This window comes from Oncorhynchus mykiss, chromosome 7, assembly GCF_013265735.2.
Source record: "Oncorhynchus mykiss isolate Arlee chromosome 7, USDA_OmykA_1.1, whole genome shotgun sequence".
NCBI lineage: Eukaryota > Metazoa > Chordata > Actinopteri > Salmoniformes > Salmonidae > Oncorhynchus > Oncorhynchus mykiss.
Genome location: NC_048571.1, coordinates 61,790,543 through 61,811,412, shown reverse-complemented (window position 1 = coordinate 61,811,412; position 20,870 = coordinate 61,790,543). Strand labels below are relative to the sequence as shown.

The 20,870-nt window shown below is 44.2% G+C and overlaps 1 protein-coding gene across 2 annotated transcripts in view; it reads left to right on the top strand.

Moving 5' to 3' along the window:
• LOC110528991 (SLIT-ROBO Rho GTPase-activating protein 3) overlaps positions 1-10,735 on the top strand; it is a 120,462-nt gene extending 109,727 nt beyond the window's left edge. For both annotated transcript variants that reach the window (XM_036983710.1, XM_036983709.1), the window contains exons 19-22: positions 4,121-4,301; positions 5,250-5,399; positions 5,496-5,808; positions 6,721-10,735. In XM_036983710.1, the coding sequence (XP_036839605.1) occupies positions 4,121-4,301; positions 5,250-5,399; positions 5,496-5,808; positions 6,721-7,161 (1,085 nt within the window). In that variant the 3' untranslated portion in view covers positions 7,162-10,735. The remainder of the gene's footprint in view (positions 1-4,120; positions 4,302-5,249; positions 5,400-5,495; positions 5,809-6,720) is intronic.
• The last annotated feature ends 10,135 nt before the right edge of the window (positions 10,736-20,870 follow it).

The following is a 20,870-nucleotide window of genomic DNA, read 5'->3' as shown; positions in this document are numbered from 1 at the left end:
AAAGCAAAAACAGCGTCTGGACAAGAGAAACAAAACAACATCACTGCCAGCATGGGGATGAATCTGAGGAAGTGACAGGTATAGCGGAGGCAATCAATGACTTGATTGAGTCCAATGAAGCGCTGGTGTGCGTAACGATGGTGACAGGTGTGCGTAATGATAAGCAGCCTGGCGACCTCGAGCGCCAGAGAGGGGGAGCGGGAGCAGACGTGACATAGGGGATGCACAGGAAAACATCATGCTTCAAACCTGAGACAAGGCTGTGTGTTAGCAACCTCCATCTCTCTCTTATTCTCTCGATCTCTCACTCTCTCTCTCTCTCTCTCTCTCTCTCTCTCTCTCTCTATCCCCCTCTCTCCCTCCCTGTGTAGCGCTCTCTCTCTATATCCTTCTCTCTCCTGTCCTTTGCGCTCTCTTTGTTCAGCGATAATAAACGGGTCCCAAGGGACTTCCTCCTTTGTACCTTTTGTATTTTCCTTTTTCTGCTCAGAGCCCTGACAGAATAATTGGGCTAAATGCACTCAGAAAACCAAAACACGAGTAACAACACCAGAGATGCTATCTGCTAGCTCTCAATGGGCAGGCCCATACTGTACTATTCTTGGCTAAGCTAGGCTAGGGTAACCCTATCGGGAAAGGGGGATATCTAGTCAGTTATACAACTGAATTGCATTCAACTGAAATGTGTCTTCCGCATTTAAACCAACCCCTCTGAATCAGAGAGGTGCGGGGGGCTGCCTTAATCGACATCCATGTCATCAGCGCCCGGGGAACAGCCCCATCTGTAGTGATAATGAGTGCCGACACCCTCCTCAGCCTTCTGAACCAAACAGCAGGACAAAGGCTGACTGCCCCCCACAGCTCCGCCTGCAGAGAGGTGGGAGGAGAGTACAGAGGCACAGCCAGGCAGGGCATGGCTCTTGGCTCTGCATCGTGATCTCCCGCTGTTTAATTAGTGTGCTTGGAGGGAATGAGAGTCACATGGTCCTGTCTTGGCTCTTCTCAGACCTGAGGCGATGCCGCCCTCCACAGTCTGGCCCTCACACTGGGTGTAGAGACATGGTCCTACAGCCCGACACAGCAACACTTTCTGGCTGAATCTAGAACATGAGGTCATTAGAAATACTATAAAACCACATTGTGGCCATCAGCTTGTGTTTTTATTCTGAGTATTTGCTCTTGTTTAGAGAGAAACTGTGAGTTATATTGTGATAATCACAGGGATCTTACCCTCACTGCAGACAGGCAGACATGTTATCTTTTTTTTGAGGAAGTGAAAGAGCTCTATTTAACGAGGGGGACAAAGATAGACAATGTTACCCTGCCATGTTCTTCTGTCTCCCCCCTTTCCTCTTCCTCTCTCCTCCTCCTTATCCTCAACCTCCTCCTACTCCATCTCATCTTCCTCCTATTTTCTCCTTATACTCCTCCTCTTCCTCCTTTCATCTCCATGTCACTGTAGGTCATTTCACCCCTGGATGGAGCTCCTAATGGAACTGATTGGGCTTTCTGGTTGACTTGGAAATCTCCTACTGAGAGACAATTGATTTTATACATGTGTTTAACCCCGACTGACCCCTGGTCTCTGTCTGTTTGGTCTGACAGCCTGGAGACTAGCTTAGATTCCTTTTTCATTTTGAACACTCACTACATGTGCATATCTGTATTTGTATTTATTCTGGATCCCCATTAGTTCCTGCCAAGGCAGTAGCTACTCTTCCTGGGGTTTATTCTGGATCCCCATTAGTTCCTGCCAAGGCAGTAGCTACTCTTCCTGGGGTTTATTCTGGATCCCCATTAGTTCCTGCCAAGGCAGTAGCTACTCTTCCTGGGGTTTATTCTGGATCCCCATTAGTTCCTGCCAAGGCAGTAGCTACTCTTCCTGGGGTTTATTCTGGATCCCCATTAGTTCCTGCCAAGGCAGTAGCTACTCTTCCTGGGGTTTATTCTGGATCCCCATTAGTTCCTGCCAAGGCAGTAGCTACTCTTCCTGGGGTTTATTCTGGATCCCCATTAGTTCCTGCCAAGGCAGTAGCTACTCTTCCTGGGGTTTATTCTGGATCCCCATTAGTTCCTGCCAAGGCAGTAGCTACTCTTCCTGGGGTTTATTCTGGATCCCCATTAGTTCCTGCCAAGGCAGTAGCTACTCTTCCTGGGGTTTATTCTGGATCCCCATTAGTTCCTGCCAAGGCAGTAGCTACTCTTCCTGGGGTTTATTCTGGATCCCCATTAGTTCCTGCCAAGGCAGTAGCTACTCTTCCTGGGGTTTATTCTGGATCCCCATTAGTTCCTGCCAAGGCAGTAGCTACTCTTCCTGGGGTTTATTCTGGATCCCCATTAGTTCCTGCCAAGGCAGTAGCTACTCTTCCTGGGATCCAAACACATTAAAGGAACTTACTGTACATCATACATAAATCAAAAGATAAAACAGTACATCATATTACATCATTACCCCACTACATATCTACAATACAAAATGTACAATACCACCATACAACAATATTACGATGTACGTGTGTGTAGAGTGCTAGCGTTTGTGTGTGTATGCATGTGTCTGTACCTGTGTGTGTGTCTCTTCACAGTCCCCGTTTTTCCATAAGGTGTATTTTTATCTGCTTTTTAAATCTGATTCTACTACATCAGTTACATGACGTGGCATAGAGTTCCATGTAGTCATGGCTCTATGTAGTACTGTGCACCTCCCATAGTATGTTCTGGACTTGAGTAATGTGAAGAGATCTCTGGTGGCATGTCTTGTGAGGTATGCATTGGTGTCTGAGCTGTGTGTTAGTAGTTCAAACAGACAGTTCGGTCCATTCAGGTTGCCAACACTTCTTACAAATACAAGTATTGATGAAGTCTCTCCTCTATGGGATGTCACCAAGGTTACGCGTGTCCCAAGTCATCAGGCTCTTTGTTTGATTGATATCAGCCTGGCCCCAGTGTTTGTGTGATTGATATCAGCCTGGCCCCAGGGTGTGTGTGTTTGTGTGATTGATATCAGCCTGGCCCCAGGGTGTGTGTGTTTGTGTGATTGATATCAGCCTGGCCCCAGGGTGTGTGTGTTTGTGTGATTGATATCAGCCTGGCCCCAGGGTGTGTGTGTTTGTGTGATTGATATCAGCCTGGCTCCAGGGTGTGTGTGTTTGTGTGATTGATATCAGCCTGGCCCCAGGGTGTGTGTGTTTGTGTGATTGATATCAGCCTGGCCCCAGGGTCTGTGTGTTTGTGTGAGAGACAGGTCCTCTAATGTTCTCTGGTCCAGGGTTAAATGGTGACTGGTGTTTGCTTACAGACAAATAGAGCCTGTGCCTTTGTGCGTCTGTTCTCTCAGGAGGCTGTCTATAGCATGAACATCGTTTCTTCTGGCTATTGGTGTGTGAGTAGTTTGTTGTGTTGGGACCCATAATGTCATTAAAGGACCAAGTCATTGGATTGAATGTGTTGTCAACCAGTTTACTAGCTGTTGGGATAGTAGTGTTCCCGGATCAGACTACAGTGTTAGTTAATTGGTACTCAATGACCGCTGCTCTTCAACTCACAACAATGCTTGGAATCGAAGTGTATCACTCAAACAGTAACCATCCTCTCTATTAGAGAATATAGTTTATATCGTAATGCTGCCTCTCGTTTTATTTTTCTTCAACCCAGACATTTCCTATTTTCCCTCTTGCTCTTTGTCTCTTGGAGACTCTTGTGTCTGATTTGAGGGTCTGAAGTACAAACCCACCATTAAATAGATTCCCACTGTCCTCTTGGCTATTATCGGCCCTCACAGGCTCTTTGCAATCACAACTCTGTCTGGAGAAGTAGTGTAGTGTACTCTACAGTTCTCTGGACTTAAGCCCAGACCAGAGGCCCAAGGCCATTGTCTGAGAACATGAAGACATGCTGTCATTGTTTAGGTCTTAGTAATTAGAGCAAGGGGCTCCTTATTTATCTTAATGAACTCAGTGAAGCAGTTGGATTGGGCCACACACACACACACACACAGGGCAGGGTAGGGTAGGCTACTCAGTCCACACATCTCAATGGGGTGTGAGTTATGTCATTACATCAGGAAATTAAGGTGGTGCAGGTTGTGACTATGTTTCTCTCCTGCTGTTCTTTATGTCCACAGAGGTGGAGCAGATTGAGGCCATCGCTAAGTTTGACTATGTGGGGCGCACCCCCCGGGAGCTGTCCTTTAAGAAGGGAGCATCACTACTGCTGTATCACCGCGCCTCTGAGGACTGGTGGGAGGGGCGGCACAACGGTGTGGACGGACTGATCCCACACCAGTACATTGTGGTGCAGGACCTGTGAGTAACACCAATTCATAAACATGAAGCTTCAGCGATGGATGAAGAGCAGCCTGACAATAAATCAGGCAGGCAGGAAACAGTCAGTCTTGCAGTGTTTTCCTCAACAAATATCCCTCTTTAAAGTGATAGAAACCTGAGAGTAATTACACATGGCAGGTGTAGGCACAGATAAATAATTAAAATCATGCATGATGTGTTCGCTCAAAGACACCTCACTGACAAGTGCACCTTAAGTGGTAACACAATTAAACGTGGATTTGATGTCAGTCATTCAGGCTCAGATGCAGGAGTAAAGATGCCAAAGAGAAGGTCAGAGCATGGTTTAAGATTTTTTAAAACGTTTTTCAACTCTTATGAATTATTTAAATACACCCTCAGATATGAATTCCCGTTATAAATGTACACAATCATTTGAAAGATGAGCCGCGTAGTCTCGAATTATAGTGTGGCTAATCACTGCTGGTGTCTGTTTCATGAATCCATTTGGATGTTGAGTCAACAGTAAGGTAAGAATTTGATATCGTATTGCTACTTTCTGTGTTAGGAATACGTTGGAATGATCAATGTTCAAAAGGAGTCAGTGAAGTGGCTCCCCCATCTGTCTGGATCAGATAAACTGACTGCAGATTGAAAACCAGAGCCATCAATATGGACCAATTAGTCTGAGGAAATGGCATACATGCGGCAGGGTAGCCTAGTGGTTAGAGCGTTGGACTAGTAACCGAAAGGTTGCAAGTACAAATCCCCGAGCTGACAAGGTACAAATCTGTCGTTCTGCCCCTGAACAGGCAGTTAACCCACTGTTCCTAGGCCTTCATTGAAAATAAGAATTTGTTCTTAACTGACTTGCCTAGTTAAATAAAGGTAAAAAAAAAATAAACCAACAATCTAAATAAGATCTCAACCACACTCTATCATCTCTCCTCTCTTTCTCTCTCCTTTCAGGGATGATGCGTTCTCAGATAATCTCAGTCAGAAGGCGGACAGCGAGGCGAGCAGCGGACCACTGCTGGATGACAAGGCTTCATCCAAAAACGATGTCCCATCACCGTGTGAACACTCCCCCGACTGCAACTTTGGAGGAGTCATGGGGAGGTGGGTAACAACTGGGAAGGAATACCCATTGAAATGTTGTTTTATTTTTGATCAGTGTCCAGGGCCACTGTGATGTGATGTTGTCTCTCTCCTCAGGGTGAGGCTACGTTCTGACGGGGCCGCCATCCCTCAGCGCCGCAGCGGAGAGACCCACAGCCCTCCCCGGGGAACAGACACACCCCCGCGGGCCGCAGCCTGTCCCAGTAGCCCCCACAAGATGGCAGTGAGCAGGAGTCGCATGGAGAGCCCGGAGAAGAGGCGCCTGGGCACATTTGGCAGTGCGGGCAGCATCAACTATGCTGACAGGAAGGTCTACCCCGAGGGCCACCCCCTGAGACACGTACCAGGGGCCACACGCCACAGCAGCCTGGGGGACCACAAGTCACTGGAGGCTGATGCCCTGGCAGAGGTATGGCCCTCACTGTCCTATCAGACCCAGGTTCTAAAGTATTACCTCTGCCCAATGTATAACTGCATAACCTCTTTTCCCCAACCTTATCAGTCATAGAACCTCACACAATATGGAATGGAATCATCTGTCCATTTCAAAAATATTTGCGTGCGTGCGATTTTGAGAGAGAGTATTTGTGTGTGCGATTGTGAGAGAGGGTGTGTATGTGTGTGGGTGGGTGGGTTGGTTGGTTTTTCTATCCTTGTGGAGAACTAAAAAAAGCCCCCACAAGGATAGTAAAACAAGTCAAATGCTCCCTCGTGGGGACCTTTCTCATGTCCCCATGGGGACAAAGGCTATTTTAAGCTTAGGGCTTAGGGTTAGAATTGGGGTAAGAGTTAAGGTTAGGGGTGAGGGAAAATAGGATTTTGAATGGAAATACATTTTAGGTCCCCACGAGAATAGAAGAACAAAACGTGTGATTGTGTGAGAGAGTGTGTGTGTGTGATTGTGTGAGAGAGTGTGTGCGATTGTAACTGTTGTAAAGAGTGTCAGCCATTAAAAGGGGATGTTAATCTCTTCATTTGGTGCCGTTGTGTTGGGCTGTACTGTGTGAGGAGAGGGAGCAGAGAGAGGAGGTGTCTGGGAGAGCAGAGGCAGATGTGATGTCCTGCTGTACTGTCTGTCTATGTGTCTGGGTGAAGCAGCCCTGTCTCAGTGTAAACGTTAGAGACAGTCTGGCGCTGAAAGATTGACACACCTATGTCACGGGGGAATGGAGCTGAATAAAAAGCACAGACAGTTCTGCATTAGACTCTCAGCATCAGTGGCTACTACCATTGCTAAACTTAACTTAGCCTAGCTTGGCTTAGCAATTATATCAAATTCATTATCTCCTTTCACATTTTCTGTGTACTTTGTGTATGTCAGGACATAGAGAAGACCATGACCACGGCCCTACATGAGCTGCGTGAGCTGGAGCGCCAAAACATGGGCAAGCAAGCACCAGACGTGGTGCTGGATACCCTGGACACCACCATGAAGAAGCCTGTGAACTCGGAGCCCGGCAGCCCCCTCCACACCATCATGATCCGTGACCCGGACGCCGCCATGCGCCGCAGCAGCAGCTCCACCTCTGAAATGATGTCCACCTTTAAGCCTGCCTTGTCGGCACGTCTGGCCGGAGCCCAACTGCGCCCCCCGCCCATGAGGCCCGTCCGCCCGCCCCCCACCGGGCACCGCTCCTCCAGCTCCAGTTCCTCCGGGGTAGGAAGCCCGGCTGTCACCCCCACTGAGAAGATCTTCCCCAACAGCACTGCCGCGGCTAGCTCCGCAGCTAACGCAGCCGGGGACAAGTCAGGCACCATGTAACTCTGAGGGAGACTCTGGGTTTTCATGTTGCAACAGCTTGAAGGAGAGGAAAGCCCATAGAAATGCGATGATGTGTTGTCAATATGTTCTCAGAGAACATGTGTGGATTTTCCCTCTCCTTGTTTTGAGTTTCACTTTATTTCTTGAATTCAGAAAGCTCCTGGAGTGAGCCTGAGTTGCCATAGTGATGGCAGGTGGAGAGGCTGTAGGGGTTTTATAGCATATTAACTCAACACTCTGAAGCTTGATGTGAAAACGGACTTGAAAAGAATGAATAAAATCACCTCAAAGTAAAAGTCATTTTTTCGTTTTTACCTCAAAATGATGTCTGTGGCCAGGCCCCGCTTTTTAGAGATTCATTGACTGCAAGACGTGAAGAAGTACTTGTGTAATTTTGGCGTTGGTTTTCATCCTGCACTGGTCCAGATGATGTCTGATCCCTCCTTACTGGTGTGTATGAGACTCTTCTCTCTGGACTGGACACTCAGTCTACCAGACTGCTTCTAAGAGACTGAAACCAAGATGGCCATCTGCCTTTTGGCTGTAAATAGAGACTTACTTGAAGTTGTTATGCCTTTTGTTTGTACTGTAGTATAAGGGATGTTCAGAAAAGTAACAACATGTCAACATTGTATACGTATATGAGATGCAGAAAACTGAACCAATATACCAACTAATTGTAAGAAACTCAAAATGTAGTTTAACTTGTATATAGTTATTGATTAGTATGTATTTTTTGTGTGTGTTAATCTTGTACAGGCCAAGACAGAACAGGCAAGTAGATGTGAATGGCATTGTCAAAAAACAAACACAAATAGTCAACCAGCAAACAACGAAAAAATATCAAAAGGCTTCTGCTTCCTTTGTTATTTTCTTCCCTTTCTCACACACATCACAGCACTGACAGTTGTGTTTAGAGTATGTGGACATGTGGATGTCATCATACCACACATTGTATTTATGAGTTAAAACTACATTTGAGCTTCTCTACTCAAATGGATCCTGATTCTGTCTTCTGCCCACAGCAGTTCTTCATGCACTGTAAATAAGGCCAAGTCGGTCTCCAGTTGAGTTGAGTCTGCTTTTATTCCATTTGTATTGTTGAAATGCTTTATCATTCCTCATATACATACTTCCAATATATTATTCAGATTTAAGACAGTAAAATGAGTGCATTATACCATAGTTTGCCATGGTAAGGTTTGAGCCCCCTTTTATGAGTTTGTAATACTGTGAGAATACTGTTGACCATGGCCCTTAATAACCCCATAGCCCCTCACTGTTCCAACAGCTCAACACAAGAGCCTGTCTTCTGCTGACACAGCAACCTGTGTGAAGTCAGTCCACAACTAGACACTAATTTGTGTTCCTTAGACGCACCCGATTTCATACTATTCATACCTTGCCATCTTTAAAGCAACCTCTTGCCTGTTCAACGTCTGATTTATGTAATACTTTCTACGCACAAAATATGTTACAAAGTACTGTTACAATATTCCTTTTGATCTGAAATGTGATACCTTACCTAGACAACTCCAGTGTTGCCTGAGAAGTTAACCGTAAATGTTGTGATATAATAACAGCAGAACAGTGGTCTTACCTCTCCTCCCCTTGGTTCTAACATCCTCACTGTCATGTTCCAGTGTCTCATCCCACTTCTTGTTTTCAGTCCTTTGTAGCGAGGAAATACAAGTGCGTACTGAAAGAGGTTGACACTGTAGGCCTATACTGTAGCTGCCATGTTAAATTGTAGCTGGCCCAAGCCCGCACCTGCCTCTGCTCAGTCCTATAGTTGTGTGTTTGGACTGCCTTATGTGCCGCATGCCCTGCCCTGTCCTGCATGTTTTATGCTGTACCATTTGACACAAACAATGTGACAATTGAACAATGACTGTTTGCGGTGCCTTTCCTCTGTAAAATGCACAAGTGACTTAATGTTTCGGCCTTTTGCTTTCGAGGGTTGGGCTATACCCTAGTAGTTAACCATTTTGGAACATGTGAATACCTGTTGTCACTAACATGTAGCAGTAACATGTGGGCAATGGAAGTGAATTGGCAGCCAAGGTGGGACAAAAAGTCAAGGACAGATATATCAACCTGAATCTCATGCTGTGATTCCAATATCAATCATATGTACATTATTCAGCCACTGTTATGTGTGCAAATCTTGATTTCATACACATAGTTTCCTATGAGATACATACTTTCACTGGAAAAAGTTGTCATGATCTCATCCCAGTGATTTGTTTGCCATGTGCGTTTTGTTTACCACAAACATTGCAGTCAATTCTGTCCACCATCTGTTGACCCCTGCTGGGTAGATTCTAGCCTACATGCAGGGCACACAGAGACAAGTCAAACAACATAAGTTATACACTTACACCCTCTGCTGGTCATATATGGTATTGCTTTAACTAGAAGTACTGTGATTCTGGTCAGGTATGAGTAAACCGGTGGCACTCTCCATCAATAGGAACTGTCACTGATGACAACCAAATCACGTTTTTTTTCATCTTGTTGAACTACAAGAATTACATAACATTTTTGTATTAACCACAGTTCTCATCGGTATAACTGAAGAGTCCATTATAGTGTTCATTTTTCTCAAACATACATAAGCTGTATTTTCAAAGATAAAGTAAAACACGTACTAAATGTTAATTTGCAAAAGTAAAATGTATATATTTGTTTATTAGTATTTTGTTTATTTATGTCTAAAATGAGTAAGTGCCTTTTGTGCACATCATCAGTTTTTAATGAACTTGTATAATACCTTTTTTAACGATAGAGTAATTCAGTCATGTTTGATATTCACTTTTATCATATTTTCCCCTTTCCACACATCATTTCATCTGAGGAATATCAAGAAAACAAGTGATGTAAATATGTACTGTACACATTGCTATAGAGGAATTACTATGACCCCTTCAGATGTCATACTACCAGAACGACTGAAATGTAGTACTTACTTGTATGATTGATTGTCTAATGTGCTCTAGTTGATTCCTGGAGGGGTAAGAGATTTATAAAGAGGACTTGGACTGCTGTACATTTACTCATTGATGGCATCGTTCAGTGAAATCATCTCTGATTGATAATTTCATCCTTTCTTTCTGTTTTCTGTCTGTGGTTGAACCTTTACTTCTTCTACTCATATACTCATCCTCCTCCTACAAAGTGAACGCACCACTGCAGTGTTACTCCTCTACTTGCATGGTTTATAAGGCACATGGTGAACTCTCTTCTTCTTTGAGCTGTATATGATGTTCTGTTCAAGGAAGTGTTTTGATTTCTGGAATGTATGCTAAACCTGGGTAATGGATGTTGTATGTTGGCTAATAACAATGCTTATGAAGTAACATTCAGAGACCAAACTGGCTGAGTGCCTGTGGTGGTGAGTGTGAGTTGTCGTCATACTGTTTTCTCTCTCGCTCTCTCTCGCTCTCGCTCTCTCATGTCTCCCTGTTCATGAGTGCTGACTGGTTAAATCCCCTGTAATGTAATGTACACCATGCCACTGTTTGGATGTTTAGAACCGTTATGTCCAAATAAAAAAACTAATGTTGCCCTCTGATATTGGGCTTTTCCGACCTTTTATCCAGCAGATACAACAAATTAATTAACTATACTATACTAGCAAATACACATGCCTTGCCTTAGCCTAGTTCACTAATTACCTTGGTACCAGCAGTCGTTCATGAATCTCTATGAATTGACAGGCTAATAGACAGGCAATACCTAACCAATTCTGCCATTTTGGAATACTGAACTATATAATGCTCAGCTATCTTAGACACCGTGTTATCTTACAGGGTCTGTATAAATACTCCAGCTATCTAGCTCAACTATCTCTATACAGGGTGATCAAGCCCCAAACTTCTTGGGACTGAGACTGCTGCTCCATCAAAAGGCTACATGTGGCACAAGAATTCTGCTGTATTACTTATAGGCACACAATGTCCATTGAGAGAGAGGAGATCTTAGTGGTAGAGTGTGCAGATATTTGAGAACAATCTCTATTGCATGTAGGGTATGCTATGCAAATAGTACAAAGTATGTGACCTTTGAGGTTGATTATGTGGGGGGAAATATGAAAGAAATAAGTTATGTCAGAGATATTACTGGTGTATTATTGTGCCACCTAAGATATCTGTATCATTTTCTGTTGACTTTCTCTGGAAATAACCTAGGATTCCATTAGTGGCAAGCTCCGGTTTATCAGCAAACAACCCACCATGTACACGCACAAATAGGAGACACACAGAATTCAATTTGTTCCAACCCAGAGCCTTTTAATCATCAGACACAGTACAAACATACACAATGATGCTCACAGAGCACTGAGGAAGTGACACTATTTTTGTCCACCAATTGGAAGTGTTGTTGACTTAAACTTTTTATGCTTCTTTTTACAATTAAGTTCATTACAACCTGCAATTCATCAACCCCAAAAAAGTTATATTGTCACATACACTGGATAGGTGCAGTGAAATGTGTTGTTTTACAGGGTCAGCCTATAGTATTACGGTGCCCCTGGAGCAAATGATCGTTAAGTGCCTTGCTCAAGGGCACATTGACAGATTATTCACCTTGTTGGCTCGGGTATTCGTGGTCCAACGCTCTAACTGCTAGGCTACCTGCCACCATATCACCAAGTTCTGAATTGTTTTAAATGACTTTGGGTATTTGGTATTTATTAGTTGTTGCAGCTGTATATATATATTTTTTTACAGTTATGCATTCTGATCATGTCAGTAGGTTGGATGGACATTGTTAGTCCTAATTGTTATGTTCATCATGTTCTGCCAGACTGCATTCTTGATTCATCTCACCACGTAGCTCTGACTGGTTTTTTTCACAAATTATGTTTTATAATTATACAAATTACCAGTACACACTATTATTATATTTAGAAGTTGCAGAGAGAGAAAGACCTTGGATCTAAGGCTTTGGACTGTGAATGCTCTGTAAAAGCACCAGTGCTTGTTGAGATGAGGGAGTTGAAACCCAGGGGAAGTGGGTGATAAGACAAAGTGCAGGAGTGGATTACTGCAGTAGAAGTGTTCAAAGCCTGGAGTAATGTAACCATCTCTCTCCAGAATTATTTCTTTCTGCCAGGCAAATTGACATCCATTCACAAAACAACCCAATTAAGTCAGCTCAAAAGTGATATTGTGTGCTAATCATCTTCTTAATTTGGCAATTAGGGTTGAGAGAGAGACCGACAAAGAGATCAAGGAGGAAATAGCTTGTTATCAGACAAAGCCCCATGGATGCAGCAGTCACACCTGCTTACCAGATGAGACAACTTCAGTGTGACCCTCTACTGTGCATGGAAAGAGAATGGCTCCACGGTAGCAGATGTTCAAAATCCCAGATTGGTGAAAAGGGGACAAATAAACTCAGGTCACAAATCATACGGAGTTGTTCCCTTATACCTGTAACGGCGGGTGAGTGATGAGTGAGGAGTCAAATGCAGAGAGCGAAGTGAACGGGAAAAACGCTTTAATGTCATTTAAAACGTAACAGGTCCAAACATGGGTGAATGCCCTAAAACACTGGCGCTAAACAAACCCAAAACCTAGTTACAAACACTGGACAGCGAAAACCCAAAACAAACACGATACATCACCAAACGTAACAAACCAGCAAGCCCGCACAAACACCAGCGGGCAAAACAAACTTAAATAACACCCATCCCAAAACCCCAACAAGGAACAGGTGAAAACAATTAGACAGAAACAAACGAAAAGGAAAAAGGGATTGGTGGCAGCTAATAGACCGGCGACGACGAGCGCCGAGCGCCACCAGAACAGGAAGGGGAGCGTGACAATACCCTCTCTCACTGCAGGGGGTAGAGACAAGAGAACGAGGATTCAGGAGAGATTAGAGAGAGAGATAATATCTCCAATACTGTAGGAAAACAAACATCAACCCCACCTACATGAATATAATGTGTACAGGAAAGGCAAGGAGTACAGGTAAATAAATAAGAATAATTAGGAAGATAAGAGGGCATACAGTACATTGACATAGTTTACAGAGGGCAGTGTCGATAGATCCTGCAAAGCCCATTCTCCTGTCACAGTGTATTTATATGAAACTGTTTGTGGTCCCACACAAGCACACAAATAAAGGCAAATTCTCAGACGTTCGCCTTTAGGTTTACCTCTGTTTTCCAGAGCCTTGTGTTTGAAGCCCTAAAATCAACTCTAGAAAGAGACTGAACTTCAGAGCTATTCCTTTGCATTCTTTAAACAAGTTTGCTTTGTATTAACTTCTACTTTCCTCAAAGTTTGTTTAAAGACAAAGTTTCTGTAATTTGAATGAAGGTGATAAGGTTTTGGAATATCTGTGGGATTCTGCTGATAAAGAACCATCGTGGATTAGTTTGAGATACAATGTGCTTTGTTCATCATTTCCCCTCACCCCTGTTTGAATTAAACGTGCTCAAGCTTGAAAAGTTTTGAATCGTTAATGCTTTTGACAAGACTGACCAAATCTGGAAAAGCTAGAAAAACAGGTTGTGTAAGTGAGAACTCTCCAAATGCTTAATTTGGCAAATATTCCATAACAATTAGTGAGCAAACGAAAGCACGATATTCAATTATGTCTAATTTTCTTTGTGTATGTCAGAACAGGACAACATTATTGTAATTTCCAACCTGAACCATCCTCTGTCTTCAGCGTTACCACGTTGGAGAGATGAACTGACAAGTGATTACTCTGTTAGCTAAATCCTCTTGAGGACTGAAGTGATGTGCAATACATAATTCATCTGCAACTTGATTCTATTCTAATCTGGATATATAGGTGAACTTGACATCTGGATGTCCTATTTTCCTATATTCTTAATAAATGTCTGTGTAAATGTTGAACAATTGAATCGGCCAGTACTTTTGATATGTTCCTGCCGTGTCAATAGTATTCATTTCACTAGTGTATCCTTCATGACAGCCGTATTTGAGGAGGCATGGGGATGTAGGGTGATTCAATTCTACTTATATTCTGTCAATTTTATCTCTATCTGTTTGGTGAAGTATTTGATGATTACACATATTGGATAGCCAACAACTAAAAAAAATATGTATAAATTCTTCCTCAGACAACTAAACTCATCAAAAGATTAAACGTCCTTTCACTGTCAGCTGCATTTATTTTCAGCAAACTTAACATGTGTAAATATTTGTATGAACATAACAAGATTCAACAACTGAGACAAACTGCACAAGTTCCACAGACATGTGACTAACAGAAATGGAATAATGTGACCCTGAACAAAGGGGGGGTAAAAATAAAAAGTAACAGTCAGTATCTGGTGTGGCCACCAGCTGCATTAACTTCTGCAGTGCATCTCCTCCTCATGGACTGCACCATATTTGACAGTTCTTGCTGTGAGATGTTACCTCACTTTTCCACCAAGGCACCTGCAAGTTCCCAGACATTTCTGGGAGGAATGGCCCTAGCCCTCAACCTCCGATCCAACAGGTCCCAGACGTGCTCAATGGGATTGAGATCCTGGCTCTTCGCTGGCCATGGCAGAACACTGACATTCCTGTCTTGAAGGAAATTACGCACAGAATGAGCAGTATGGCTGGTGGCATTGTCATGCTGGAGGGTCATGTCAGGATGAGCCTGCAGGAAGAGTACCACATGAGGAAGGAGGATGTCTTCCCCGTAACACACAGCGTTGAGATTGCCTGCAATGACAACAAGCTCAGTCCGATGATGCTGTGACACACCTCCCCAGACCATGATGGACCCTCCACCTCCAAATCGATCCCGCTCAAGAGTACAGGCCTCGGTGTAACGCTCATTCCTTCAACGATAAACGCGAATCCGACCATCACCCCTGGTTAGACAAAACCGAGCACTTTTTGCCAGTCCTGTGTGGTCCAGCGACGGTGGTTTTATGCCCATATGCAACCTCGTTGCCGGTGATGTCTGGTGAGGACCTGCCTTACCACAGGATTGTGTGTTCCTGGTCTAACTCGGGCAGTTGTTGTTGCCATCCTGTACCTGTCCCGCAGGTGTGCTGTTCGGATGTACTGATCCTGTGCAGGTGTTGGACACGTGGTCTGCCACTGCGAGGACGATCTGCTGTCTGTCCTGTCTCCCTGTGGCGCTGTCTTAGGCGTCTCACAGTACGGACATAGCAATTTATTGTCCTGACCACATCTGCAGTCCTCATGCCTCCTTGCAGCATGCCTAAGGCACGTTCACGCAGTTGAGCAGGTACCCTGGGCAGTATACAGTACTGAAAACCATTAGTAACACACTATACCGTCATGGATTACAATCCTGCAGTGCACGCAAGGTCCCCCTGCTGTCTAAAGTTTGCCAATGACCATCTCGATGATCCAGAGGAGGAATGGGAGGAGGTCATGTGGTCTAATGAGACTAAAATATAATACATGGCCCCATCTGTCTTGTCCCCTTTCAGAGTCAGTAGAAAGGCCTCTTTAGTGTCATAAGTTGTCATAACTGTGACCTTAATTGCCTACCGTCTGTAAACTGTTAGTGTCTTAACGACCGTTCCACAGGTGCATGTTCACTAATTGTTTATGGTTCATTTGTTTTGGTGTTTTTCAGAGTCAGTAGAAAGGCCTCTTTAGTGTCATAAGTTGTCATAACTGTGACCTTATTTGCCTACCGTCTGTAAACTGTTAGTGTCTTAACGACCGTTCCACAGGTGCATGTTCATTCATTGTTTATGGTTCATTGAACAAGCATGGAAAACAGTGTATAAACCCTTTAAAATGAAGATCTGTGAAGTTATTTGGATTTTTATGAATTATCTTTGAAAGACAGGGTCCCGAAAAAGGGACATTTCTTTTTTTTGTTTACAATCAGTACAATCTAAACACATTGTTGTATGAGGGGATTTGTTCAAATTTGGCATGTTTCCTCCCCAAAACTCATTCCCAGTGGCCACCCTGCTCAGCATCAAGAACAACATGCATAGAAAGTGTCATTGTTTTGTTTTGATTTTGGCAAAATCCGAGACAGATCGGAGTAGTGATGAATGACATTAATTTGTGCTTGAAGTTAGAGCAAACCTGACAGATATAATAACTGCGTGATGTCCCTCAAGAGGTTGTGAAAACGTTCTTATCATATCAGTCAATAGGACACACCATTTTGCATTCTAAGGCTGCATCGCAGTTGTCCACCCTTCACCCAAAGTGTGCGCTGTCCTACTTCCCATCATAGATTCAAAAACATTGGATTTGTGTAATCATTGGCTAGAGGGAGTTTCCACCATAGTTAAATCCATGACGGGAAGTTGGGAAATGGGTGGAGAATTGGGATTCAGCCTAACACTGGCAAAGAGAGGGAGCCTGTTGTTTACTTGGCCACTTCCAGGTGACAGTGAGGTAATTTCTCACCTTCAATTTTACTTCATTTTAATGTGTCTGATGTTTTTCACAGGAAGTTCCAACTGGCAAGCGCTCATCATCTCTTGCTAGGGCTCTGTCATCCTCGGTGGTAAGTATGGGACAAGATGAAGGTGGTGTGTTGCTCTTTTTCCGTTTCAACATCTTTAAGTGGATCAGAGCTCAGCAGAGGCCCCTTCAGAGGCCCCTCTACATATTCTTTATGGATGTCTACAGTCAATATTACAGTTTTTCCCAATTGTTGACACACATTTGCTGAATCTCATCTCAGGTACTCAAAACCCTAAACATAAAACACAAAACAGCTAGCCAATTTCCACAAACTGTAGGCAGACATCTTACGAAATGAAACACCATGTACTCCCTGTTTATAGTAAAACTCTGCCTACAAATGAGACACACACACACATCAAATGAATCTAACTTAGTGACAACAGATCACACGAATGTGACATTCAAAACACTACTATCAGAACTTATTTCAGTGTGAAGACTAAGATGTATCTATTGTACTGTATACTGCTGTGTGTACTCAAACAACAAAGGAACACAAAAGCAAAAATGTTAGTTTTATATTTAAACATGACTTAATACATGTCAAACAGCATACTGTAAGCACACATACAGTATCAACGTAAACATACAGTTACAGTTTTTCCCAATTGTTACACACTAAAACTGAGGCACAATGACTCATTTAGCAGAACCATACACCAAATCTGCAATACTACTGGAACATGTTTTGCTTTACAATTCTACAACAAACATTTGGCAAAACACAACAGACAATTCACTACCTTTCGCACAACCTTTACAACTACAATCTATTGTGCAAATGAAAAACAACACTCTTCAACAAGCTAAGCTCAAACTTAGTAGGTGGAGGTGGAGGAAGACCAAGAACAAGGAGAAACCAATAATCCACTGCGAAAACAAAATGTCATGTCTGTTGTTTTGGTCCAGCCACAGATTTTCATCAACATCGATATTCTCCTTGGCCAGACAGTGGGGGAAATATCTTCTGGCATGACGCATGCAGCCCTGACAGGACTCTGCTAGAATGCCACCACAGGCTTTCTTGATTGCCTGGAGAAGGGCCATATATTCATGGGGTTTGCAATCATACACCTTCCACTGCCGTGCTGAAAACAGCTCCTCAATGGGGTTGAAAAATGGGGAATATGATGGGAGATAGAGAATTGTAAACCTGGGATGGTCATCGAACCAGTTGCGGACCTGAACAACCCGATGGAAACTCACGCTGTCCCAAATTAGAACGCACATTTGCTTCTCAGGATTACCTGTCCCTCTCTGCTTTGGCTGAAGAAAATTGTCATGTAAGGTGTTTCAGGAAATTAAGGAGATGGGCAGTGTTGAATGGTCCAAGGGTGGCATTGTGGTGGAGGACCCCATTGTGGCTCATACAGTGGGGAGAACAAGTATTTGATACACTGCCGATTTTGAAGGTTTTCCTACTTACAAAGCATGCAGAGATCTGTAATTGTTATCATAGGTGCACTTCAACTGTGAGAGACGGAATCTAAAACAAAAATCCAGAAAATCACATTGCATGATTTTTAAGTAATTAATTCGCATTTTATTGCATGACATAAGTATTTGATACATCAGAAAAGCAGAACTTAATATTTGGTACAGAAACCTTGCAATTACAGAGATCATAAGTTTCCTGTAGTTCTTGACCAGGTTTGCACACACTGCAGCAGCGATTTTGGCCCACTCCTCCATACAGACCTTCTCCAGATCCTTCAGGTTACGGGGCTGTCACTGGGCAATACAGACTTTCAGCTCCCTCCAAAGATTTTCTATTGGGTTCAGGTCTGGAGACTGGCTAGGCCACTCCAGGACCTTGAGATGCTTCTTACGGAGCCACGCCTTAGTTGCCCTGGCTGTGCGTTTCGGGTCATTGTCATGCTGGAAGACCCAGCCACGACCCATCTTCAATACTCTTACTGAGGGAAAGAGGTTGTTGGCCAAGATTTCGCGATACATGGCCCCATCTATCCTCCCCTCAATACAGTGCACTCGTCCTGTCCCCTTTGCAGAAAAGCATCCCCAAAGAATGATGTTTCCACCTCCATGCTTCACGGTTGGGATGATGTACTTGGGGTTGTACTCATTTCCTTGTTCCTCAAAACACGGCGAGTTTAGACCAAAAAGTTATATTTTAGTCTCATTAGACCACATGACCTGCTCCCATTCCTCCTCTGGATCATCGAGATGGTCATTGGCAAACTTTAGACAGCAGGGGGACCTTGCGTGCACTGCAGGATTTTAATCCATGACGGCATAGTGTGTTACTAATGGTTTTCTTTGAGACTGTGGTCCCAGCTCTCTTCAGATCATTGACCAGGTCCTGCCGTGTAGTTCTGGGCTGATCCCTCACCTTCCTCATGATCATTGATGCCCCACGAGATGAGATCTTGCATGGAGCCCCAGACTGAGGGTGATTGACCGTCATCTTGAACTTCTTCCATTTTCTAATAATTGCGCCAACAGTTGTTGCCTTCTCACCAAGCTGCTTGCCTATTGTCCTGTAGCCCATCCCAGCCTTGTGCAGGTCTACAATTTTATCCCTGATGTCCTTACACAGCTCTCTGGTCTTGGCCATTGTGGAGAGGTTGGAGTCTGTTTGATTGAGTGTGTGGACAGGTGTCTTTTATACAGGTAACGAGTTCAAACAGGTGCAGTTAATACAGGTAATGAGTGGAGAACAGGAGGGCTTCTTAAAGAAAAACGAATAAGTACATATAAATACATGGATGAGCGATGGCCGTGCGGCATAGGCAAGATGCAGTAGATGGTATAGAGTACAGTATATACATATGAGATGAGTAATGTAGGGTATGTAAACATTACATAAAGTGGCATTGTTGAAAGTGACTAGAGACATTTATCACATACCATTTTGTATCATTAAAGTGGCTAGAGATTTGAGTCAGTATGTTGGCAGCAGTTAGTGATGGCTGTTTAACAGTCTGATGGCCTTGAGATAGAAGCTGTTTTTCAGTCTCTCGTTCCCACCTTTGATGCACCTGCACTGACCTCGCCTTCTAGATGATAGGCAGTGGCTCGGGTGGTTGTTGTCCTTGATGATCTTTTTGACCTTCCTGTGACATCGGGTGGTGTAGGTGTCCTGGAGGACAGGTAGTTTGCCCCTGGTGATGCGTTGTGCAGACCTCACTACCCTCTGGAGAGCCTTACGGTTGTGGGTGGAGCAGTTGCCGTACCAGGCGGTGATACAGCTCGACAGGATGCTCTCGATTGTGCATCTCTAAAAGTTTGTGAGTGTTGAGTGTTTTCTGTAACAAGCCAAATTTCTTCAGCCTCCTGAGATTGAAGAGGCGCTGCTGCGCCTTCTTCACCACGTTGTCTGTGTGGGTGGACATTTCAGTTTGTCCGTGATGTGTACGCCGAGGAACTTATAACTTTCCACCTTCTCCACTGCTGTCCCGTCGATGTGGATAGGGGGGTGCTCCCTCTGCTGTTTACTGAAGTCCACCATCATCTCCTTTGTTTTGTTGACGTTGAGTGTGAGGTTACTTTCCTGACACCACACTCCGAGGGCCCTCACCTCCCCCCTGTAGGCCGTCTCATCATTGTTGGTAATCAAGTCTACCACTATAGTGTCGTCTGCAAACTTGATGATTGAGTTGGAGGCGTGCATGGCCACGCAGTCATGGTACAGGAGAGAGTACAGGACAGGGTTGAGAACGCACCCTTGTGGTGCCCCAGTGTTGAGGATCAGCGAGGTGGAGATGTTGTTTCCTACCCTCACCACCTGGGGGCGGCCCGTCAGAAAGTCCAGGACCCAGTTGCACAGGGCGGGGTCGAGACCCAGGGTTTTTAATGACAAGTTTGGAGGGTACTTAATGACAAGTTTGGAGGGTACTATGGTGTTAAATGCTGAGCTGTAGTCAATGAACAGCATTCTCACATAGGTATTCCTCTTGTCCAAGTGGGTTAGGGCAGTGTGCAGTGTGATTGCGATTGCGTCGTCTGTGGACCTATTGGGGCGGTAAGCAAATTGGAGTGGGTCGAGGGTGTCAGGTAGGGTGGAGGTGATATGACCCTTGACTAGTCTCTCAAAGCACTTCATGATGACGGAAGTGAGTGCTACAGGGCAATAACCGTTTAGCTCAGTTACCTTAGCTTTCTTGGGAACAGGAACAATGATGGCCCTCTTGAAGCATGTGGTGACAGCAGACTGGGACAGGGATTGATTTAATATGTCTGTAAACACACCAGCCAGCTGCATGCTCTGAGGACGCGGCTAGGGATGCCGTCTGGGCC